At 51.7% G+C, this 25,578-nt stretch overlaps 1 protein-coding gene across 15 annotated transcripts in view; it reads left to right on the forward strand.

The window, feature by feature from the left end:
• The window catches only part of CHL1 (cell adhesion molecule L1 like), a 108,139-nt gene that overhangs the window by 52,790 nt on the left and 29,771 nt on the right, over positions 1 to 25,578 (forward strand). For 9 of the 15 annotated variants that reach the window (XM_080672424.1, XM_080672428.1, XM_080672435.1 and 6 more), the window contains 7 exons: positions 4,435 to 4,540; positions 4,955 to 5,142; positions 15,885 to 16,007; positions 18,241 to 18,411; positions 19,684 to 19,731; positions 20,873 to 20,993; positions 24,100 to 24,284. In XM_080672424.1, the coding sequence (XP_080528550.1) occupies positions 4,435 to 4,540; positions 4,955 to 5,142; positions 15,885 to 16,007; positions 18,241 to 18,411; positions 19,684 to 19,731; positions 20,873 to 20,993; positions 24,100 to 24,284 (942 nt within the window). The remainder of the gene's footprint in view (positions 1 to 4,434; positions 4,541 to 4,954; positions 5,143 to 15,884; positions 16,008 to 18,240; positions 18,412 to 19,683; positions 19,732 to 20,872; positions 20,994 to 24,099; positions 24,285 to 25,578) is intronic. The other 6 variants (XM_080672436.1, XM_080672426.1, XM_080672425.1 and 3 more) reach the window with 1 other exon arrangement.

A 25,578-nucleotide genomic window follows, 5' to 3' on the forward strand; every position in this document is an offset into this window, starting at 1 on the left:
ATGTTGGTAGAATGAATGCAGATCTAAAAAATCATAAATCTGTTAAGTTAGAGTAATTAAAAACTCAAAAAACAACGTGTCTGTGTAACCAGTCCATCAGTGGGTCCGGGCTGCCTGTCAGTAGTGGAGCCAATTAAGCAGAGACAGGGTTGAATCCTATGTGAGTATTTATTCCAATCCTGCCGGCAGCATGGGAGAGCAGGAGGTCATTCACAAAAATCTGCTCTGCCCCCCACCTCCCTATAAGCCAGGTGTTACTATTGGGCAGAAGGACAGAGATTGCATGGGAAGTAGGCAAAGGGTAGGCCATATGGGCAGTTTCCAGGTAATGGGGGCTGGGGGTCTTCAAAGGGCTTAGCGTTACCTGGGGGTCTTCAAAGGGCTGGCAGCTCTGGTTTCTGCAACAAGGTTGCTAGTCTCTCCATGGTAATAGGCAGGTCCCGGATGGGGAGGCTGGGCTGCATTTCCAGGTGAGCTCCCAGGTCCCACGGGCAGCTGCCAGCCAGGTTAGAATGTGGCTTCTTTAATCAGAACAAACCAATCCCGGTTAACAGAGCAGGATTAATATTGCCTACAATTCTAGCTGGTCCCCAACATCCTATTTCTGCCCCTACCATCTGCAAATGCAATGTATGTAATAGCATGTTAACTACAGTGTAGAGATTTGAGGACATCCTCTCCTGTGATAAGCGCATGGGACATAAAGAGACCCATGAGAAGTTACTTAGATATTTTGTCCATAAAGTTCAAGCATTATCCCCCTGGGTTTCCGCCTGTAACTGTGAGAGTTATAAACAATGTGTGCTGGGGCTCCTCAGACTCTCCGTGTTGGGAAGGGCCCCCAGGTCGTCCGAGTTCTGGAGAATTAGTCTGGGCCTCAGACAGTCGAATACACAGGTGCTAGCCCTACGAAAACCCCGACAGTCCGACTGTGACCAGAAGAGGCTGTTAGCACCAGAGCCGCCCGCCCCCCGCCCATGAGATTCCCTTCCCCACTCTGCCGGACAGGTTTCCATGGCCCCCTGCTTCAGGAACCCCACTGACCCACTCTGCAGATGTACAGATTCGAGGTTCTCTAAGTTGAGGTGCAATCTGCCGGCTCACACACACTGGGCGCCAGCCTCGCTGTAGAAACGCTGGGAAGGGCCTGAAGTAATTCATCCTCAGTAAGTTCTTCTGCTTTTAGCAATGCCTAACTCGGAGCGAGGTTCTCCGTGATCCTCGAGGGAAAGGAGCTAACTTCACACTTGCCCCAGGGCCGTTCCTGACTCACAACCCCCCCTCCTCTCTGAGAACATCCGCTTCCTCTCCATCTTTCCTCCTTGGGTCCATTGGTGGTGAAGGGTGTGAGATTTTGTCTCCATCTGCAATGCTCATTTCCATTCCGGTTGTCTCAGCTACTTACGTGTTTTCATGCCGCACGATCCTTCGACAACAATTGTTATAAAATATTAATGACTTGTTTTCAGAGCAAGTGAATATTACCCATTTATTTCCGGACTCGGGAGCAAATGAAACGGAGGCAGGTATTCAAATGGAATGTCGGCGCGTCTGGTGTCTGTGTAATTGGCCTAATTATGGAGAAAGGATTTATAATGCAGAATATCTATTCTTATAAACACCCAAAGGTGGTGAGCTCCCCTCCCTGAATAATTAGTTATGCTGAGACTTTACAACCTTAGCAAATTTAGGAGAGAATAATGCTCTAACAAACAAGTTGTTCACAAGCCATTAGCTGATATCTCAGGGACCGTGACTATTGTGCGCCATCCCTCACCATTTATAACTGTAGTAAAATTTGAATAACATGAATATGCATTCAGCTCAAGACCTGCATGACTTAGACATAGCATTAATCAGAAACAAGGTAAATGTCCGTGCAGATATGGATGTTATTGAAGTATTTATCAGTACCCAGTGGATAAAGCCTGAACCTGGGCTAAGGCCCCTAAGTTAGTAAAACACGATTATCAGATTCATTAGGCACAAATAAAGAAAACGGAATTTTAAAATTGGAACTGGCATGGAGTTATTGTTCTAGGCCAGTGGCCTGCAAACTCATTAGTCAACAGAGCCAAATATCAACAGTACAACGATTGAAATTTCTTTGGAGAGCCACATTTTTTAAACTTATACTTCTTCTAACGCCACTTCTTCCAAATAGACTCACCCAGACCGTGGTATTTTGTGGAAGAGCCACGCTCAAGGGGCCAAAGAGCCGCATGTGGCTCGCGAGCCGCAGTTTGCCGACCATGGTTCTAGGCTGAGCATCCGTCATAGATGACCCTAGTACCTCTCCGGTCCCAGAGGCACATCGGGCAGTCTGTGATCAGACCTTTCACAGTAGCACCGCCTGGCATTGCTGCTTTTTGCTGCACAGACAGGTGCATGATGTTACAAAAGCAGCGGGGGTCGAGGGTGTCGCCCTGACAGAGATCGACGTGTTGGCAGCCAGCTGGACCAGCAGGCAGGGTGTTTCGCAGAACCATCTACTCTCAGCAAAACAAAACGACAAAACCAAAGTTTTGCTTAAGATTGTCCTGTGCAGCCCGGCCGGCATGGCTCAGTGGCTGAGCATTGACCCAGGAGGTCACGGTTCAATTCCTGGCCAGGGCACATGCCTGGGCTGTGGGCTGGATCTCCCAGTCGGGGGTATGCAGGAGGCAGCAGTCGATGATTTTCTCTCATCATTGATGTTTCTATCTCTCCTCTCTCTCCCTTCCTCTGTGAAATCAATAAAAAATAATTTTTAAAAAAGGTTGTCCTTGTTGAAGCAATTAAAAATGTTAAATTGCTCTTATTAAGTGTCCATTCTGGAGCACATTCTTCTTCATGATCTGTGGCTGAGCGAGGACATCCACATAAAGGGGTTCTGCCTCTGACCAGAGCCCCAGGGGGTCCCGCTCCTTCACCGAGTCGTGGCGTGAGCACCACTTTTACTCCAAAGACCACGACAGAGCGAGTTACGCAAACGGGTACGTGGCAGATGTTGCTCCCAGGGGATCAGTGGACCCTGTCACGTCCAGGCGGGCCGCTGACAATATGTGTTGCCATTGATAAAACTAGCAAACGGATAGTCTCCGCTGGGAGCCTGACAGCTTCCCCACGGGGACGGCTCTTCTGGTCACATCAGTGAGGATATTGACAAAAGTGAATTCGAATACTGTGTGATGAAACGTATCAGGATTGGCAGATGGTCGTCACTCGGGGAACCAATACTTTTTCCAAACGGTTATTGTGTGATGTTACAAGATCATGCATGATTAAAAAGAACCCGCGACTCAGACATTTTACTGCAACAGAGTTTGAACAGTTTATGGCTGGGTTTCAGACTCCACATTGCAGTGAAGAAACTGCCACTCTCCCCAGCCCATTTGGCTCAGCGGATAGAGCATCAGCCCACGGACTGAAGGGTCCAGGTTCGGCCCCGGTCAAGAGGCATGTTCCTCGCTCAGTTGTAGGCTCAATCCCGGCCCTGGTGAAGGTGTGTGTAGGAGGCAACCCATCGATGTGTCTCTCTCACATAGATGCTTCTCTCTCGGCCTCTCCCCCTCCCTTCCACTTTCTCTAAAAATCCTTGGAAAAATATCCTCGGGTAAGGATTAACAAACAAAAACATTTGTATTAAATGTAAAATAAAAGAAAGAAAAAAAGAAAGAAAGAAACTGCCACTTGTTGAGTTTCGGTGAACTCTCTAGAGGACTATCCACAGTCTCCAGAAGGGACTGGAAAATGTCTTACCCCCTCAAGGACAAACCTGTGTGAGGCTGGGTTTTCTTCTTATCTTTATTATTTTCTTCTTTTTTTTAAAAAAAATACATTTTTACTGATTTCAGAGAAGAAGGGAGAGGGAGGGAGAGATAGAAACATCAATGATGAGAGAGAATCATCGATCGGCTGCCTCCTGCACACCTCACACTGGGGATCGAACCCACAACCTGGGCATGTGCCCTGACCGGGAATCAAACCAAGACCTCCTGGTCGACACTCAACCACTGAGCCACACCTGCTGGGCTGTTTTCTTCTTTTTTTCTTGAGATCTTTAAGCAAAAACAATTTCAGCAACAGATTTGCTGCAGACGTATATGAGAACCCACGTCTCTCAGGATATAAAGAGATTTGCAGCAAAATGAAGCAATGCCAGGTCTCTTATTCTATTCTGTGTAGTTTTTTTTTTTTTTTAAATGTTATTTATTTCGACCTGTGATGGGATTATTTCTAATGGACTAATACATAGTTTAAGGATTTTCAGTTTTAATTCCTAATAAAATGGAACATAGGACAACATGAAGCAGTGAAACCCAGGGCACACAGAGGAAGCCAGGCTCACCCTGTTGTTGCCCCTTGTTCAGACCTTCCTCTCGTCAACACAGACAGCAGGTGACGGCGTCTCCGTGGCAACTCGTTAACCTCATCAATGTTTTTACCATTTAGTTCAACAGGTTCCGACCATCACAAAACAGTCAAAGGAACAAGTCGCCTTTCCCTTCGATGAGTATTTTCAAATCGAATGTGAGGCCAAAGGCAATCCGGAGCCAAGGTGAGTAGCCTCCCACCTGAGGCTGTTAGGTATGAAACCCCCTTTCCTTCCGCTTCCTGGTTCAAGGCAGCCGTCCCCTCTGTAACCTCACATGGCGGGGGGCGGGGGCAAGAATGCCCTCTTTCATAGGGACACTGACCCCGTTCTCGAGAACCCCACCCTCGTGACCTCATCCTCTCCCACGGCCCAACCTCAGACCCCATCACACTGGGGACTGCGCTTCAGTACAGGGATGTGGGGAGATGGACACATCAGTCCACAGAAGCTCGTCAGATGTCTCCTATGATAGTCCATTCAACATGTTTTTTACCAGAAATTAAATGTCCTGGTTTTGTCATTTCTGTGCATTGGTGTATAAATACTTTTGGACACGGTATCATTTTTCCACGTCATTAAGCTGAGTTTTCGTTACAGATTTACATGGACGAAAGATGGCAAGCCCTTTGACCTCTCCGACCCTCGGATCATTGTCTCCAACAACTCAGGAACCTTCCGGATCCCAAATGAGGGGCAGATAGCTCACTTCCAAGGGAAATACCGCTGCTTCGCTTCGAACAAGCTGGGAGTGGCTATGTCGGAAGAAATAGAGTTTATAGTTCCCAGTGAGTATTACAGTGGGGATTCATAGACATTTTTGTCAAGTGTGAGGTAGGCGTTGTTCTGGGCTCTAATGAAACAACACATTATTCATCTAATCAGCGCATGTGTGCCTTATATCTTTTTTATAAGGGGAATTATCTTCCAGGTCTTGACACGTAGAAGTGGATGACCTTGAAAGCAATGGGAGGTTGCTGCACTCCATCCAGTAACCTTGTGTCTAATTTGGGGAAACGTAGTATCTATTGCCTTGTGATGAGAACGAAGTGGCACATGTTATTAGTTAGGGTCAGCAAGTTATGCTGCAGTAACAAGTCATCCCCAAGCGGGGTTCACACAGGTCATTCCTAAATCATGCAGTTCGCTATGGGTCCGGCAGCTGTCAGTCGGAGCAGCTGTTCTGTTCCCCACACAGCCTCCTGGGCGACTCACCCTCCTGCTGTGGCTGCAGCATGTGACCTTGGGTCACCAGGTTAGGATCTGGGGCAGAGAGCATGAAAGTTCGCTTCCAACGAGAAGTCACACAGGTAACTTGTAGTGGTGGTGAGGTGGCTCAGAGCAAATCCTAAAGCCCTCCTAACTTCAACATGGGAGTCCCTCAGAAGGATGCTTATCAGTCATGCCTGCCATAAACAGTAGTCATGGAAACTGCAAGCTACTTACTGTGGAGGGGGTCGTTGGTCAATAATTATCACCCAAACTAAGACTTCATCATTGCCATGCTCATGAGACCTCTGCTGACCAACCCTCACAACTGGCTATCTTCCCAGACTTAAAGGAGGCAAGGGCATGTGAGTCTAACCAAAGGCTCACGGAATAAATTCTTACGTAGAACACTGTCATCAGCTGCTACGTGGCAATTTCTCCTTACGGCGTTCTAAACTTTGAAGAACTCAAGGAACAGCGAAGAGCTCGCAGAATACAGCGGAAGAACAGGCACACACTTCTAAAACACACATCATGAACAACTCGTGGGCCTTCCCCCAAAAGTCAGGGTGGGGACCAGGTTGAAATGATTGCGGAGGAGAGAACAGCTAGATCAATGTGCACTCTGCACATTACATGTGCATTTTAATATTTATAGAGTAATTACTCTAAAAGTATAGAAAAAATGATTACCAAACCATGTGGTGTGAGGAGGAGGAAGGAAAAGAAAGGAGGGAAAATACAAAGTGAAATGAGCAGACATTTTAAAAACCAGAAATAAATTCTGGTATATATCACTGACTAACGATAGAAGCAAATGGACTAAATGCTCCAGGTAATAAAAAGCCATAAGCCATTTACAACATAGCACACCTAACGCATCAGGATGCAGAATCGTTAAACCACGAGGCGGAAATGATATCCCAGCTAAAGGCTATGCCGGTGAAAGTAGGTGTGGTTAAACTAACGCCAGGCACCACAGACCTTCCTTTACAGAGGCTTCCCGAGTTACCCACATAGAAACCAAGATAGCAGCATAGGTGAACACCTGAACTGCTGCCTCGCACAACAATTTCAGAACTACAGCTAAAAGACAGAACGGACACCATCCAGAACCACAGGAAAGCTCGCTGAGTGGAAATTCTAAAACTAGAAGGAAAGAGAGGGGCACATGGAGACTCGGAGGAGCTGCAAAAGGCTGAGGTACAGAGACACATGCGTGGAGAGGACGGGTGGCTGAGTGCCTGGCTAGCTTTCTCTAGCGGGAGAGAGACGGAAGCTCCTGACTGCGCAGAACCCCAGTTCCAACTGCACTGAACCCCAGTTCCGACTGCACTGATCCCCAGTTCCGGGCAAGACCCTGGGGTCCCAGACTCATACGGGGGGAGTCTGGACTGTGGGGAAAAGAGAGGAGCGCACAGAAACTCAGGGGAGCCGCGAAAGGCAGAGGTTTGGAGGCACACGCGCACAAGTGCACACAGAGAGGACTGACTGCTGAGTGTGCTGCTGGCTTTCTCTAGCGGGAGGAAGATGGAAGCTCCCGACTGCACTAAAATCCAGTTCCGGGCGAGAATCTGGGAATCCAGATTCATTGGGGGAGAAACTGGACTGTCTGGCAGTGGGTGAAACTCGAGGGTGGCTTTCTCTCAGAGGTGCTTGCAGTGATTACCGAGGGACACTGAGACCCAGGGGCCTCATAGGGCAGGGCTGATGGGAAGCCAAGGCTGTCTGCTCAGCCCTGAGACTCCGCCCCATCCAAGCTGAGCACAGAGGCTTTTGCAATTTTGCAAGTCTTGTCTCATAAGAGTGTCTCCAGCACAGAAGTGTTCCCAGCGTAGACACAGCTGATCTCACAGCCAATTGGCCTGGCGGTCAATTCCTCCCAGTGATACCAACAACATTCAAGACTTAACTACAACAAGGCTGAGCACACAGTCCACAAAGGGGTGCACCGAGAGTGTCCACCTCAGGTAACTTGGGAGGTCGACCCACTGGGCCCTAGAGGACACCTACCACACAAATCTACTCTACCAACTCAGGGAAGCAGAGAAAATGCGGAGACAAAGAAACAGGTCACAAACAAAAGAAAGGGAGGAAAGCAAACGACTGGATATAGACCAGTTCAAAACCACGGTTATAAGGTTTTTCAAGAATTTCATAGAAAAGGCTGATAAATTTAGCCAGACCCTCAAGGATATGAAAAAGGACCAACTAGAAATTAAACATACGCTGACTGAAATAAAAAATATTATACAGAGACCTAACAGCAGACTAGAGGAACGCAAGAATCAAGTCAAAGATTTGAAATACAAAGAAGCAAAAAACACTCAACTGGAAAAGAATCCAAAAATTTGAAGATAGTGTAAGAAGCCTCTGGGACAACTTCAAGTGTACCAACATCAGAATTATGGGGGCGCCAGAAGAAGAGAGAGAGCAAGATACTGAAAACCTATTTGAAGAAATAATGACAGAAAACTTCCCCCACCTGGTGAAAGAAATAGACTTACAAGTCCAGGAAATGCACAGAACCCCAAACAAAAGGAATCCAAAGAGGACCACACCAAGACACATCATAATTAAAATGCCAAGAGCAAAAGACAAAGAGAGAACCTTAAAAGCAGCAAGAGAAAAACAGTTAATTACCTACAAGGGAGCACCCATATGATTGTCAGCTGATTTCTCAACAGAAACTATGCAGGCCAGAAGGGAGTGGCAAGAAATATTCAAAGTGATGAATAGCAAGAACCTACAACGAAGATTACTCTACCCAGCAAAGCTATCATTCAGAATTGAAGGGCAGATAAAGAGCTTCACAGATAAGAAAAAGCTAAAGGAGTTCATCAACACCAAACCAGTATTATATGAAATGCTGAAGGGTATTCTTTAAGAAGAGGAAGAAGAAAAAGGTAAAGATAAAAATTATGAACAACAAATACATAACTATCAACAAGTGAATCTAAAAATCAAGTGAATAAAGAATCTGAGGAACAGAATAAACTGGTGAATATAATAGAATCAGGGGCATAGAAAGGGAGTGGACTGACAATTCTCAGGGGGAAAGGGGTGTGGGAGGTGCGGGAAGAGACTGGACAAAAATCGTACACCTATGGATGAGGACAGTGGGGCGGGAGGTAAGGGCAGAGGGTGGGATGGGAACCTGGTGGAGGGGAGCTACGGGGGGAAAAAAGAGGAACAATTGTAATAATCTGAACAATAAAGATTTATTAAATTGAAAAAAAATGTTACCCACATTCCAAATACATAAATAAAAATGCATATGAGGAGGTCAGTCAAAAAAAAAAAGGTTTCCCGAGGTTAATTCACTAAGGATACATGATAATAAACGATGTGAAGAAAAAACCAGAACTACATGGAGAAATAGACAAATCTGTCATAATGATGCAAAACATTTCGCCTTATCTTTTCATTATTTGGGAACTCAAGCAGAACAATCATCGATGCCAGGTACATAGAAGCTTTAACCAGCCAGCCAATGACCACGGGACAGCACGGTCGCTAGCCAGAATAGCACCTTTTCTCGATATTTGGTGATTTCCTAGCTAGGAAGAAAAGATGACCTTATGCAATTAAGTTAGAAATCAATAATGAAAAGAAAACTGGAAGAGCCGTACATCTTTGCAAATGAATAACCATATTTCTAAGGACTTTCTAAGTCAGGTGAGAGATGGCAAAGGTCCTGGAATGCATTGTGAAGTGACAACGGTGGAGATTCTGCCCCGGGACACGTGCTGGGCGCAGTTAGAGCATTGTATCCGTGGACGGATACCGCTCACCCTAACTGCTCTCAGAAAAGAAGAGAGGGGGTGGCTGATGATGTCAGCTTCTCAGGTGTCATCGTGCTGAGATGGAAATGAACGCGCCAGCTCGAGGTAACAGCAAAGTCACGGGAAGGAGCGGGAAGGAGGAGAATAACATAGACTCCGGAAGTGAGTCCAACAGAGAGGCGTGAGAACTTCATAGCTGAAAGGGGTACCTGTGTATGAAAACCGCTGTCAAAGATTTACACAAATGGGGCAAATATCAGTTTTATGGATCGAAAGACTAGTAAAGCCGAACTGTCGATTCTCCATGAGTTGATTGATCTACAGGACAACGGAACAAGTCTCTGTTGGTTTCTTTGGTTTGTCTGTCTGTGGAGTGTGACCTGTTGACTCAAGGATGTGAGGAACAGAGGGGCCACTGGGTGGAGTCTGTTGACTAAGGACAAGTCGGGGTGCATGGCCCCGTGGACAGACTGTGTCACCAGGCCGCATGGCGGAGTGCAGGCCGTGGCACTGCACGGAGAACCGGGATACAAACGCACGCAGCTCTGACAAAGGTCCGGAAGAGCCAGCCCCATTCCCTTTCGTTCTGGTTTTGAGACGGAACGGTGTGAAACGCTGACTGTCCACGCACACAGCCTTGCTCTGGAGCCCTCTCTCACCTCACGGAGTAGCTTTCTTCCCCGGGGATTAAAGACTGCACCGTGTGGTGGGAGAGTATTTTGAATAATATTCCTGACATCAGGGTCGGGAGGGCTTCTTCAACAAGACGTGTTAAAGCTCCGCACACTGGGAACACAGGAGCCCCGTCACAGCCGGACGAATAAATACATGGCAGTAGCATCAGACAAAAATACAGGCCAACAGTGAAGACGGATGAGCCTCGGGAATGTATTGAACACATACACTGGGATCTCATTTATGGGAGTTCAAACATAGATCAAAATGAAATATTGTTTAGGGCTATCATTGTGTGCGAAACTGGCAGTGCAAACATGTAGCGATAAACACGCGATGGATAAAAATAAAATGCAGGGGAGTATTGATCTCTCCTGGAATGAGGGGGGACAGCAGAGAGGTCGTGGCAAGATCATGGTTTTTGTGTAAGGCGCGGTGGCTGAAAGAATGCTCATGGTATCTCTTTCCTTCTCGTTATCACTTTCCTTTGCTCTACAAAGGGCCCTTTTGTGTACGTGAAGTGAATAAGCATGCAGGATGCTGATGTGTCGGAATTAACCTTCCTGAGTTGGTAGGTGAAACTTTGTAACATAGTCATGGGCAGAGCAGTGACACATAAACTTGGAAATGACCTTAGGAGTTTGGGTTTGAAGTGACATTCAGTCGCAAGTGTTAATGAATTCTGGATCAGAAATTATCGCCGTGGAAATTGTGGTTGAGGATGATAAAACTAGATCTATCTATCTATCTATCTATCTTCTATCTATCTTCCATCTGTCTACCCACCTATCTATCCTCCATCTGAAATCAATTAGCTGAAATAAGATGAGAAAGAGAGAGGCAGAGAGAGGTTATTAAAAATCCCTGTAGAAGACATGGCATTGGCTGGTCCCTACCCTGAATTCTGATGGTTGCTATGGCAACACACAGGCAAAAGCAGCAGCTAGACGTGGTGCAGAGAGAGAAATGGCACATTCTCGCCTACGATCCTCCATGAAAGGATTTTACAAACATGTCCTCTGGCTCTCGAAGCCATCGGAGCCAAGACCTGAACAATGTGAGGAGATTCTGGCTGGAACCCGCTGGCATTGTCGTCAAGAGCTGCTCTCAGAGTTGAGCTAAGTGGTGGGTAATTGCTTCGTGTTTCTGCTGCTCAGAAAAGAGAAAAATAAATTAGTTTCTGACGCGTCGTGTTCAGTCTCTTCTGAAATGACTTCATCACCTGGCTCTGTTCTGTGATCTGTGTATGTTGAAGAGGACCCCAAGCCCGATTCCCAGGGGATTCACACATCAGAGCCCAGGTGGACTTCTCCACACCTCATCACTTGAGTCTTTTCTAAAGCGGCAGAGATTGCATCCTCTTTTGATATGAATAAGGTCTTTGTGATTCGAGTTTTATCATGTATCTCTCTCATGTTTTAAAGTTTTCATCTGTGACCCCCAAGGCTTTAGCCACCTACGTTCCAACGTGAGCACGTTAGCTGGAAATCTCATTGTTGTCCCTACAAACAGAAACCTTTATACACAATGATTCTGGCCCCCTTCCTGCCTCCTCTGAAGAAGTTAATCCCAAATATTCACAGACATCGCAGAAGCTCATGCAGGAGAAGAGAGCCCCCCGCCCCGTGGCCCGTGTGTCTACCCTCATGGTGGGGTGAACATCGCAGGGGGAAGCGGGGAGCACGCCTGAGCAAGACCCACCACATGTCTAGTGGTTTTTTTTTGTTGTTAATCCTCACCCAAGGATATTTTTCCACTGAAAAATTTTTAGAGAGTGTGGGAGAGGGAAAGACAGAGAGAAACATTGATGTGAGAGAAACACATTGATTGGTTGCCTCCTGCACTCGCCCCGACCAGGGCCCAGGCCGGGGAGGAGCCTGCAACTAAGGTACATGCCCTTGACCGGAATGGAACCCGGGATCCTTGGGATCCTCAGGCCGACGCTCTGTCTACTGAGCCAAACCTTTAAGTGCCAACACTCTTTTAATTTATGTGAAGTGGTTTCTTTAAACTCTGACCCACACCAATGGATGAGGGGGCAGTGCAGTGCCACTTTATGAACGAGGACACGGGAGCACATTAAGGAGTAGGTTCTGGTCATGTGGCGCTTGGGAAAGTCAGGGTGTGGCCTCAGCAGCGGCTCCAGGGTGTGTGCGCACAGTCCTGTGCTGCCAGGGCCGCCTGTGCCCCGTCGTGCGGGCAGTATCCTCTACGTGAGCTGAAGGCGCCGTCCGCCTTGTCGAAGGCACCTGACCGTCGGGTGTCAGACTTAGGGCCTGACTTGATCCTCGAGTCCCAGGAAGGACCCTCTGCAGAGTCCGTGCCTGGGGGTTACGTCCCCAGGACATATCGTTGGACTAGTTACTTAGCATGACTGGTGGCATTAACTCTCCCTGACAACTCTTTTTTTTTTTTCTAATGCTTTTTTCACGGATTTTTAGAGAGAAAGGCAGAAGGGAGAGGGAGGGAGAGAAAGAGAGAGAAACATTGATGTGAGAGCAGAACATCGATCAGCTGCCTCCTGCGTGATCCCCACCGAGGATGGAGCCCATGGCCCAGGCACCTGCCCCAACAAGGAACCAGGACGTGCCCAACCAACAGCCGTACCGGCCAGCGCCTGGCGACTCTACTGTGAGGCACATGGGCGGGGGGGGCTATGCAGCTTAGGTCTCATCGTCTCTTTCCCAAGAAACTTCTAGTCACCCTTCCGAGGATCCTATAGAGAGGACGTCGTAGGATACGAGGGTGCCCGAGAAAAGGAGACAGGGCTGAAGCCCCGCAGCCAGGGAGTGTTAGTATGAGGGCTCGGCTCACCCTATAGGGCAGCCTACAGATTAGCAGGGGTCCTCAAACGTTTTAAACGGGGCCAGTTCACTGTCCCTCAGACCGTTGGAGGGCCGGACTATAGTTTAAAAAAAAAACTATGAACAAATTCCTATGCGCACTGCGGGCCCGGGACGAGTCGGCTGCTAAGCAGGACAGGCAGTGGCACCCAGCGGGCCGGATAAACGTCCTCGGCGGGCCATAGTTTGAGGACGCCTGGATTAGTGTTTCTCAGGCGTCTCCGGCGTTTCAGGCGCAGAGCTGTAGCTTTCACTGTGTGAGGTGCCGAGTGGACGGTGGGTTTCAGAGCCCTCCCGCACCTCGAGAGCCAGGAAGGTTTGCTTTTGCGGGTTTGCTGCGTTGGTGGCTGATAAGAAGACGGGGGCGCAGCTCGCTGGTCTCCGTGAAAGCGTTCCACGCGGATTCTGGCTGGGTTTTCGGGACCCTCTGCCCTCGGAGCTGTTACCTGAAGTGCATCCATCTGCTGAGGAATAAATGTGGGAGCCGCTTGGAGGAGAGGGGCGAGCCGGTGCGGGAAGGGCTGGGTGTCCTGCAGCTCTCGGCCTCGGCGCAGGGAGCAGCCCGGTCAGGGCCCGGCTCTCCGAGGCTGCAGGAAAGAGGCTGTGCTGTGCGTTGATGGACTGTTCCTCTGAAAGGAGTCGGCAGGCTAGGGCCCCGAAGAAAAATGAGTGTTTACAAATTCGCTTCGGACCGTGTTGCATGTGTCCACACTCGGCCTTGCTGATGTTCGTCACCAGAGAAACACAATTAGCAAAAGTCACCGGTGAGGGTTCTTTTTAAACAGGAGCCACGTCTCCGCCGGAATAAAGCCGACTTCCTGCCTGCGGATGAGTTACGGTAATTCAGTTCCTCTGCGCAGGTGGCAGCGTTTGCTTTGCAGCCGGCATCACGCTCACGAAACGGCTTCAGAGTTAAACAATAAGACCCCCCCCAAATAATCCCAAACAACCAACAAATTAATGTCCTTTGCAATACCGATTCTCAGACCTTAAGTTATTCCACATGTAAACATTCCCCCCTCCCTCCAGATATTAATTTCATCTTTGGCCAAAAGCTGTTCCAGAGACCTCTGCCCCGGGATAAAAGGTTGGATGGGCTTACACTTTTCATTTTACTTCGTGTTTTATTATTGGTGCCTTGGAAGCTGGTTGAATCGCACTATTGACATCCTCAGAACTGGAGCTTTATAACCCAGGTTTAATTCCTGCAGGCCTCCCTGGCTGTGCTCTCTGCGGGAATCATTAGGTTTCTGAGTGCTCCGAGGGGCGATTCTTTAATTAGGGCTTTCTGCATCTTATTAGTCCTGCTTTACAGCGGGTGTCCCCTGGGAAGTGAGCATCCGAGTTGGGCCTGTGGCATCTGCTTGTTACAGTCAGAACTGCTTGCTCCTTGCATTTCTGGACCTGGATTTGCCTCCCTCGGCTGCCCCTCGTGTCGGTGGATAAGCAGATCCCATAACTCCCCGGCGGCCCTGCAACCTTCAGCGCCACGAACGCTGGGTGCCCGGAACCCTGAGCGCGGGGTGGGGATTTGGAGCTCAGGGCGGGACAGTCTGGAAGTCACCACGCTGGGCTCCCAAGAGCTGGACTTCCTGCACAGGGACCCGCGGGCACCTGCTCCGCCGGAGCTGCCGCCCACAGGTAGGTGGCGCCGGTACTCCCCGCAGCACCTGAGCCTGGGGGTGACTGAGCAGGCTCCTGCCTTTGACCTTGGATGGGGATGGAACGCTACCCGGAGCAGAAGCTGGATCCCCAGTGGCTGCCATTCCAGGTGCCTGCCCAGACCTGCAGGGAGACATGTGCTGGAAGGAGGCGACCAGGAGGGGACGCGCCTTCCCAAGTGGCCAAGGCTGTGGAGTAAGACCTGCCCCCGGCAGGGCTGAGCTGGGAAAGGCCCTGGATGGGAGACGGAGGCAGTTCACGCAGCTGGTGCTGCGATCAGAGAAATGTCAGCACGTTCCCTCCGCCGGAGGGCGGGCCGCCGGGAACGCACGGAGCTCCTGGAGCGGGAAAGACTTTTCAGTACGCGAGCGTGTCTCCGGCTTCCGAGAGTGACCGCCACCTCCGTGACCCGCCCTGAGGAAGGGAGCGCAGGGCAGGGGAACCCTAGCGCATCCCACTCCTCGAGGGTGAGGAATCCTTCCCGAGGCCCTTCCGCCCCGTGAGAGCTGGGTGAGTCCCCAACGCAGGTCCCCCCACAGGTTCAAAGGCGCCAACACAAGGTCCAGCCGAACGCGTGCTGAGTGTTCTTAGGGCTGTTTTGTAAAGACCTTCACAGAGATCCCAGCGTTGGTCTTGGCCTTGGCCTTGAACTTGGCCTTGGCGTGGAGTCCGGCGGGGCTGTGACTGCGCGTCTGCGTAACTGCCTCGCTCTCAGGGAGCGTCCCCCCAGGAGGAAGCACAAGGCTGGACTCTCCCAGGGGCCCCTTCTCTACGCCGCGCCCCTCATTCCAAGTTCCTTTTACTCGGAGCGGCTCCCACCAGCAGGCCCTCTGCCCCGTGCCGTGGTCACGTTCCGCCTCACAGGCAGGTGTGCCGTTCCGCCCCGCCATCCGTGGGCTTGGAACCCCTTTTTCCCCCGTGGTCACGCTCTGAACGGAGCACTGGCCGGCCACATGCACAGGCGTCACCGTAGGGCTGGGGAACGTGGGTCTGCGGGAGAGAAGTCGCAGTGTTTGCAGAGGGGCCTTGCCGCTCGGTGCCCCCCATGCACAGAGCCCGTGGCTGGGTGCTCCCACTCGGTGCAGGTACACGCAGCGGCGTGCTGGGGCCGGGTCCACGTCCCAGGACAGTGTCTGGTGGGCAGTGCCCACTGGCACAGGTCGTTGGAAACTTGTGTAAGGAGGCACCCAGGTTCCCACCAGCATCTCTCTCCGCAGGGGAGACCGGAGAACCGAGATGGGGGTGCTGAATTTATTTAGAATGCTCTAATTTTGTGAAAGAAGAATGCATCAAAGTGTTACTTGTGCCGCTGAAAGTTCACTTTAACAATGTCTTGAAATGACTTTTTTATGCCAGATGTTCCAAAATTCCCCAAAGAAAAGATCGAGCCCCTTGAAGTGGAGGAGGGAGACCCCCTGGTCCTGCCCTGCAACCCGCCCACGGGGCTGCCCCCGCTGCACATCTACTGGATGAACATCGGTGAGTGGGGTCCGCTCAGTCCGTGCATGGCAGGTGACACACTGGAGCCGAAGATAAAAAAATAAAGCAGGTTATCACTGTGGAGTCAAACACAGTTAGAAACTATCGCCTAGAGTTTGCTCCAAGTTTTAAATACACATTCAGGGTGTCCATGAAAACACTAGAAAACCACCGAACAGATCCCTTAATCTTGTCACATCTGAAGAGCGAGCAGGACAGTGATAGGACGAGGTGCGTCTGTGAGGAGGGTCCTCCCTGTGGCCACAACCTGCCTACCTTTGACAGCACCCACTCACTCACCTTTGGACAGCACCCACTCACCTTTGACGGCACCCACCCACTCACCTTTGACAGCATCCACTAACTCACCTTTGACAGCACCCACCCACTCACTTTCCTTTGACAGCACCCACTCACTCCCCTTTGACAGCACCCACTCACCTTTGACAGCACCCACCCACTCACCTTTGACAGCACCCACTCACCTTTGGACAGCACCCACTCACTCACCTTTGACAGCACCCACTCACTTTCCTTTGACAGCACCCACTCACCTTTGACAGCACCCACTCACTTTCCTTTGACAGCACCCACTCACCTTTGACAGCACCCACCCACTCACCTTTGACAGCATCCACTAACTCACCTTTGACAGCACCCACTCACTCACCTTTGACAGCACCCACTCACTTTCCTTTGACAGCACCCACTCACTCCCCTTTGACAGCACCCACTCACCTTTGACAGCACCCACCCACTCACCTTTGACAGCACCCACCCACTCACCTTTGACAGCACCCACCCACTCACCTTTGACAGCACCCACCCACTCACCTTTGGACAGCACCCACCCACTCACTTTCCTTTGACAGCACCCACCCACTCACCTTTGACAGCACCCACTCACTCACCTTTGACAGCACCCACTCACTCACCTTTGACAGCACCCACCCACTCACCTTTGACAGCACCCACCCACTCACCTTTGGACAGCACCCCCTCACTCACCTTTGACAGCACCCACCCACTCACCTTTGACAGCATCCACTAACTCACCTTTGACAGCACCCACTCACTCACCTTTGACAGCACCCACCCACTCACCTTTGGACAGCACCCACCCACTCACTCACCTTTGACAGCACCCACCCACTCACCTTTGACAGCACCCACCCACTCACTTTCCTTTGACAGCACCCACCCACTCACCTTTGACAGCACCCACCCACTCACTTTCCTTTGACAGCACCCACCCACTCACCTTTGGACAGCACCCACCCACTCACTCACCTTTGACAGCACCCACCCACTCACTTTCCTTTGACAGCACCCACCCACTCACCTTTGACAGCACCCACTCACTCACCTTTGACAGCACCCACCCACTCACCTTTGACAGCACCCACCCACTCACTTTCCTTTGACAGCACCCACCCACTCACCTTTGACAGCACCCACTCACTCACCTTTGACAGCACCCACCCACTCACCTTTGACAGCACCCACCCACTCACCTTTGGGACAGCACCCATGTCAGGGCCCAGCACAGCCAGTGTCTGCTGCGAGCATTATATTTCTTTTGTTAAAAAATATTTTTGTTAATTTTAGAGAAGAAGGGGGAGAGAGAAAAAAAAAACAACCAACAAAAACATCAATGATGAGAGAGAATCATTGATCAGCTGCTGCCTCCTGCATGTCCCCTTCTGGGAATGGAGCCTACAACCTGCACATGTGCCCTGACCGGGAATTGAAATGTGACCTCCTGATTCCTAGGTCACTGCTCAACTACTGAGCCTCACCGGACTGTGTTATATTTCTGTTTTAGTAATGTTTCACCTGCCACATGCAGTGAAATAATGGAAAAGCAAGAAGCTGAGAAAGGAGAAGAGAGATGAGATTATTTATTTATAATCCTCACCTGAGGCCAGATTTTACTAATTTTAGAGAGAGAGAGGAAAGGAGAGGGAGAAGGAGAAAGAGAGAGAGAGAGAGAGGGAGAGAAAGAGAGAGAGAGAGAGAGAGAGAGAGAGAGAGAGATCCATGTGAGAGTGAAATATCAATTGGTTGCCTCCCACATGCGCCCTGACCAGGGATCAAAGTTGCCACCTGGGCCTATGTCCTGACCTGCAATCGGACCTTGCAACCTCTCAGTGCATGGGGTGACGCCCCAACCCACGGAGCCACACCGGCCGGGGCAGGACTGTTGCCCCTTTAACGACATACTCCTTTCCAGAACTGGAGCACATCCAGCAAGACGAGAGAGTGTACATGAGCCAGGAGGGGGACCTGTACTTTGCGAACGTGGAGGAACACGACAGCCGGAATGACTACTGCTGCTTCGCGGCCTTCCCCAGGCTGAGGACCATTGTGCAGAAAATGCCCATGAAGCTGACAGTCAACAGCTGTAAGTCCAGATAACTCACCCTCCTTCTCGAACGCTGCATGCAAACATGTCTGTAATCTCATTCCAGCCGAGGCCAGCGAGAGCCGGGTTGTGTAGTTCGACGCCAGGGAGGTCCCCCGACAGGAGACACCTGCCCCTGCACCTGCCCGGTGCTGTCTCTGAAAACCAAGCCAGTGGGCGCCGCATACGGGATATTCCAGGGTTCCCCAAGCACGCGTCGGGCTTTGATTCCCAGGGTAAATCAGCAGGCTGGAAAGATGGGAGAGCCCAAGAGTCAAAAATAAAAGAGGAGCCGAAACCGGTTTGGCTCAGTGGATAGAGCGTCGGCCTGCGGACTGAAGGGTCCCGGGTTCGATTCCGGTCAAGGGCATGTACCTTGGTTGCGGGCACATCCCCAGTGGGAGGTGTGCAGGAGGCAGCTGATCGATGTTTCTCTCTCATCGATGTTTCTAGCTCTCTATCTCTCTCCCTTCCTCTCTGTGAAATATCAATAAAATATATATATATAAAAAAATAAAATAAATAAAATAAAAAATAAAAGAGGAGCAATAGTACACATTTCTAAAATAAATTTAGTTTTTATTTTTTTTATGGATTTCAGAGAGGAAGGGAGAGAGAGAGAGAGAGAAACATCAATGGTGAGAGAGAATCATTCGTGGCCTGCCTCCTATTGGGGATCGAGCCCGCAACCCAGGGAGGTTCCCTGACTGGGAATCGAACCTGCAACCTCCTGGTTCAAGGGTTTGAATCTCAACCACTGAGCCACACCGGCCGGGCACCGTTACAATGTTTATCACGTGATTTTTTCTGTCTTTCCGAAATGGACAAGGTTATTTGAATTGCTTCTCTCCCCCCACTCGAGTCCGGGTGCCAAATGGGAAAGCGTCGTTAGGGAAGAAAGACCCGTAGGTTCTCATGGAGGACCATCGGCTCTGCTGGCGTCGGGTGGGCATGGCCGTCCCATTGTCTCATTTGGTTGGTGACTTTCTCCATCGTTACGTGTGGTGCATGATGCCAGGGCTCCGCTTGAGCATCCTTGGCAGCCTCCGCTCTCGTCCCTGGAGCTGCCGTTTGTGTCCGCCCTCCTGGATTCACCTGTGATAGTTCAAGGTTCAGTTCCTCCCACTGTTTCCCTAAAGACGGTGCTCTAGGGAAGCATGCCACGCCTCACGCTGTGATTCTTCTCAGGGAGAAATGTGACTCTTCATTCTCTATGGGCACCCACACCCACCACTGTGTTTGTGAGTTTTTTCTTCCATTTTTTCATTTCAGTAAAGCATGCTAATGACTCGGGTTCACCCACAGGAACCGGCTCCGAGGGTAAGTCGGCCATGTGTAGCGTGTTGGCAGTTATTCTCAGCGTTGTAGCTCGTCGCCATCTCACAATTTGAATGTTTCCTTTGATACCTTTGTGAGTTTATTAAAGCGCTAATATTCACGTTACGGAAGATCCCTTAACATAGAGGTGTCTAGTAACCGCCCCCCTTAAATATATCAGGGGTGAGTGAATTAAATGTTAGACCAAATACAGCAGGCTAATCCTTTACGTTGGTAATTTTGTGTGGCCCGCTAATGATGTTATAAATATCCAAAGGCCCCTGACTCCTCGCCTCTGGTTTACATGGAAAACACAGACACGGAGGCACAGAGTTATTGAATGGGGATCACTCACGTGTAGACCATAGAATCAGACGTCAGGGAACTGAAGGGCTTCCGTCCAGAAATGAACTCTCTGCCGTGTTTGAAACCTGGACCCGAGGCATGGCATGGACAGGCTTCCTCCTCCCGCCTCACTCACCTTGTTCCCCAGGGTCGGGGTGGCGGGGGGCGGGGGGGCGGTCTGCCTGGCCGCGTGCAGGAGGGCTGTCTCAGTGGAAACACACCCAGATGTGGGAGGTGTGTCTGTGTCTGTCCACACACTCGCACCCATAGAGGCTTTGGGTTCAGTCTGTCCTGAGAATGGTTTAGACCAGCCTTGGGCAAACTACGGCCCGCGGGCCGGATCCGGCTGTTCTATACGGTTCTCTTGCTCTCCCCTCCGCTACTTTACTTTGAATTTATATTAGTTCACACAAACAATCCATCCATGCTTTTGTTCCGGCCCTCCGGTCCAGTTTAAGAACCCATTGTGGCCCTCGAGTCAAAAAGTTTGCCCACCCCTGGTTTAGATGCAGGCGTCCTCAAACTACGGCCCGCGGGCCACATGTGGCCCGCCGAGGACATTGATCCGGCCCGCCGGGTGCCGCTGCCTGTCCTGCTTAGCAGCCGACTCGTCCCGGGCCCGCAGTGCGCATAGGAATTTGTTCATAGTTTTTTTTTTAAACTATAGTCTGGCCCTCCAACGGTCTGAGGGACAGTGAACTGGCCCCCTATTTTAAAAGTTTGAGGACCCCTCGTTAGAGCCACAGGACGGTCACTCTCTGAGCCTGTGAAAAACAGGAGACTGTTCTTTTCCTTCCAGCAAATTCCATCAAGCAGAGGAAGCCCAGCCTGCTGCTGCCTCCGGCCGCAAGGGGCCCCGCGTCCGCGGTCACCGTCCTCCGGGGGGACGCCCTGGTGCTGGAGTGCTTCGCCGAAGGCCTGTGAGTACCTGCCCCGTCTGACCGTCCGTCCGCCCGCTGTGTCAGGAATGCAATGCCCACGGAGGTGCGCCTGCACACCCATTTTCAACCATTGCCTTTTTAAAAAGCATGAGTGCGTACATGTCTGGAGAGAGTAATGGTCACTCCACCATCCAGACTCCGGGCTGGCCCTGGGATTGACCCATAAGCCGCTCCCTCTGTCAGCGTGGGAGTGAGGACGGGGTGATGGTGACAGAAGGCCCTTTGCTCAGTCAGCGGGTGCCACCTCGAGGGCCCAGGCTGGAACCGGCAGGGGCGGAGGCGGGCATAGGTCCTGGTCCTGGGCTGGCCCTGTCCCTCCAGCTCCTCACCAGGTTCCCTGCCAGGTTCCCAGGACCCCATCTGCCTCTCCTGTCCCCCGTTCCCGTGGCACGAGGGGGGCCTGTCCACATAAGTTAAGACAGTTTCCTGTGAGCCTAGAATTCCCTGGACTTTATCTGAGAAAAAAACCCAAAAACACACGTTTCCAAATCCCCCAGGAAAGCACGGGGTCCTTCACTGGTCACATCTTTTGTTTAATTCACTTTGGGGCGCGATCTTGGTTAATTGGATCATATAGGTTTCCAGTGTTCATCTCCATGATGCGTGACCTGTACGTAGCATTGCGTGTCCACCGCCCCAAGGCAAATCCAGCTCCACCATCACCCACGTTTTGGAATTATTGCATTTACTGAGTAACCTTCCTAAGTCCTTGGGAACAAGGCCCGTCTTCTCTAACACGTGGTCAGGCAGGTGGCCTTTCTCCGGCCGCCGTCTGTCTGTGCTGCCCGCCTCGCAGCCTCTGTGGGAAGCAGGCCCAGCACCCGAGTTCCTTCCTCATCTGCGAGCTGAGTCCCACCCCCACCCCCCACCCCCGTCTCTGGGCGGTGGTCAGTGGGGCAGGATGTGGAGTTTGGAAGCCATGGTCACCCATAGCTCAGCGTACATTCCCAGTGAGTGGTTTTACATCAGACTGCAGGGGGGCACGTTTCCATGGAGTGACAACCCTAAGCTTTGTAAATGCCACTTTTCATCAGGCCAACACCGCCAGGTCACTTGTCTGTCCTAAACCACCCCAGGGTGTTGAGGCACGTGACTCACAGGTGCCCTGGCCTGGCCTGTTCCGGAAGCTGGTCTCTGATGTGTGAGAAGGGGGGCGCGTCAGGCCGCTGGGAACCATGCGGCAACCGCCGCCCTGTGGTTTGATCCCAGGAGCTTGTAGGGGGAGAAGTCACCTTCTTTCAGGATTCGTCACCGTGTCCATTGGCCCTTTGGGCCCGGCGACATTTCAGCAGCCCTCCCTCCCTATTTCCCACAAGGCCATAGTCTTCCTCCTGGGCGGGGGGAGGGGGTGGTGCTGGTGGTGCGTGGCTGCTTTCAGAATCATGGAAACACTGCCCCGTGCGGTGGAGAACATGCAGCCCCGGGGGAATCGGCAGGAAGAACAGAAACGTGTCGTCCCGGGACCCGGGGCCTTGGTGCATCGACTTCCCTGACACGGCCCTGCCTCCCGGTGCTGGGGTGTGCTCGGAGCCCGTCGGGTCGTTTCAGATGCAGGGGGCGCTGTGGGGCTTTTAGAGAGCTGTGCATTCACCTTCCTCAGGAGCTTTTAAACCTGCCCTCTGCAGTCACAGACCAGTCATCTCTGCACACCCGCTGGTCTCTCTCCTGTGACAGGCACAGCGTCTCGCACACCACGTGTCAGCTGATTTCTCCACGTCCCCGGGGCAGGGCAGACCTGGAGTCCCCTCTCCTGTCTGTCTCCAGAATCGGAGCCACCTCGATGTTTAACTTCTGTCTGCACTTTTCAACCCAAGGAGCTGCTCCGTGCAGTCAAGGGATGGATTGTCTCTGAACTGGAGCATATGTACGAGAAGTTTCCACGTGTGGGTAGTAATCATGAGACAGGAAATTCTGCAGGACGCTGGCGCCCAACCTGACCCTTTCACCTTCTCACAGAATAAGGAGGTTAAACAACATACAGGTGCCCCCTAAAGAGCACACACACTTGGGCGAGTTACATCCCCAATGGGTTAAATCTGAAAAGGAAGAATCAGCGGTTGAGCTATCAGCTGTGAGTGTGTATGCATCTTGGGGGGCACACCCTGTATTTTCCTTCAACTCTTCCTTGCTCAAACGCTGTCCGTAAATCTTCCTTCAATTAAGTAGAAAAGAGCAAGAAAACAATTTGGCGAGAATATAGGGGCCGTGCTGCGGAGGTGTGGCTGCACCCCTGAGGAAGGATGCTTCACCGTCATCGCCTGACACTCACACGCCTTCCCCTCTGTCTTCCAGGGATGGGGGTTAGAGGATTAGAGTAATTTCGAGGACAGGCAGAAAGGCTGGCACTGCCAAAGCCTGGGCTTGTGAGGGCTCCGGGCTGGGGGGCAGCGCGGTCCAAGCAGCCTGTGACTTGGCACATCTCCACGTTGACAGATGGGGTGGGAAACAGCCATTCGGAGACTCAGGCGAAGCACCTGTTAGGCCGTGAGCTCCAAGGCCCGCGGCGAATGCACTCGTGCGGGCCCTGTGGGCCGCGTGCTCTCAGCCTGGCCCGTGTCGGCGGGGGGCTCAGGTCTGCAGCCAGCCCCTCGGCTGAATCACCTGAGACATTGTCTGCAGTATCTCACTCAGGGCTCCCCTCGGCCGGCTGCCGGGTCCTCCTTTATCTTGTGTTCAAACTCATACAGGGAAGGGACTGTTATTTCTGGCCACTTCCAGTCACCCACAGGGAGATCTCACACCTGACACATCTCTTGCCCTATGTCTAGGTGTCCAGTTGTCCATCCTTCACCTCGCCACACCCACGGTCCAGCCCTTCCCTGCAGCGAGCCCCTTTCCCAGGAGGAAGGGTCTGAGGAGGAGACTGTTGGAGGAGGTGCTGAGGGCGGAGGCCTGAGCCAGCCCCCACTGGGGTTCACCCTGGTGGTGTGGGCGGGTCTGGGCCCCGGGAATGCGAACGGGCGTCCCTCGGTGGGACTCTGAGGGCACGCAGGAAAGCCACGTGATGAGGGGTGTGTCCCGTGGGGTTCTTTACGTTTCCTTTTGCCCATTTAAAGACCTGTATCACTTACTGATTGTTTTTCAGGCCAACACCGCAGGTCGATTGGGAAAAAGTGGGTGGCGATTTACCAAAAGAAAGAGAAACGAAAGAAAATTACGGCAAGACGTTGAAGATAGAGAACGTCTCCTACCAGGACAAAGGGAATTACCGCTGCACGGCCAACAACTTCCTGGGCGTGGCCACGCACGATTTCCACGTCACCGTAGAAGGTACGTTCGCGACCCACGCGATTCCCTTTTCTTCTGTTTAGCGGGGATGTGGCGCACCTACCCCTGCACGGCAGGTGTGTGACGGCAGCCACTGATCCACGTGGACTGCGGAGCGGGCTCTGAGGGTCACATCACTCACCGGGCTGTCCCTCACCACCAACCACAGGGCGGGGACAGTGAGTGACAAAGGATGTCACAGCAGGGATTCGGTCAGAGGACTCCGGGATTCGCTCACACAGTCCTTCAATCTGGCCTCCGGGCCTCGAACTGTGAGAAAAAAAACACAACGTTTATATTAAGATGCCTGTGACACTGCCCAAGGTCGGATCTCAGAGCAGTGAGCTCTGTGATGGAAGAAGGGTCAGGATGACTCCGGGAAAGCTCGGCCGTGTTTCCCGCCCCATCATTAACTCGCCGTGTCCGCCCCGCGTTCCCTCCACTTTCTGAACCTGCTTTTTCCCCCTTGAGATGAGCGAGGCAGACACGCTGTTGTCCCAGCTCTCTCCCGGGCACATTTTTTCCATCCGTATCCAGAGGATATTCTCTGTGTCAGTTATGGGGAAGGAATAACCGACTCTGGCGGAAAGATGAATTCTCTACCCGAAGGTGCGAACACACCTTCGTGATAGCCGGGTTCTCTCTCTGTAAACCCAAGCCTTTTGGTCCGCAGCAGGGTGGCTGCTGTGTGCGGTGGGATAGAAGTAATGGGGCAATGAAGCCATCGTTTAAAAAGGGCGCCCCAAATGGAGACGCTGGAGCCGTGCCTGCTGGGGGGAGGGGAGGCTCCCTCGTCACCTGGGGATTGGATTGAGGCAGGCTTTCTCCCTGGGCGGGACCACACTGAGGTCACCTGTACATGGGCGGTGGACTGTGCTGACCGAGCCCATGGGATGATCACCGGCTTTCACCGGGTCGCACTGTGTGGGCCTCGCGATGGGGGGACCTGTCCCCTTCAGGGCTCCATTCAGGGACTGGCTTTCCAGGGCTCCCATTTGTATTCCAATAGAGTTTACCTTTCAAGCTTCAGTTTGCGCAAGGAACCCCTAGGTCCAGGCCCTCCCCCTCCGTCCCCGTTCCAGTTACTGGGGAAAAGGAAGACATAGACACACATTCCCCCCGCCCCCCATACACAGAAGTTAGCACCACGGCTTAGCCAGGCTGCTGTCTGGGGGGATCCCGTGTTCCCCAGGCCTCTCCCACTGGGTGACTCGCTGGGTGAGGAGGACCTGGACCCACGGCTGGGAACATAACGTCCTTGTTCAACAGCCGCAAAACCAGACGGGAGAAGCCATTG

Source organism: Plecotus auritus (assembly GCF_963455305.1).
Source record: "Plecotus auritus genome assembly, chromosome: 6".
NCBI lineage: Eukaryota > Metazoa > Chordata > Mammalia > Chiroptera > Vespertilionidae > Plecotus > Plecotus auritus.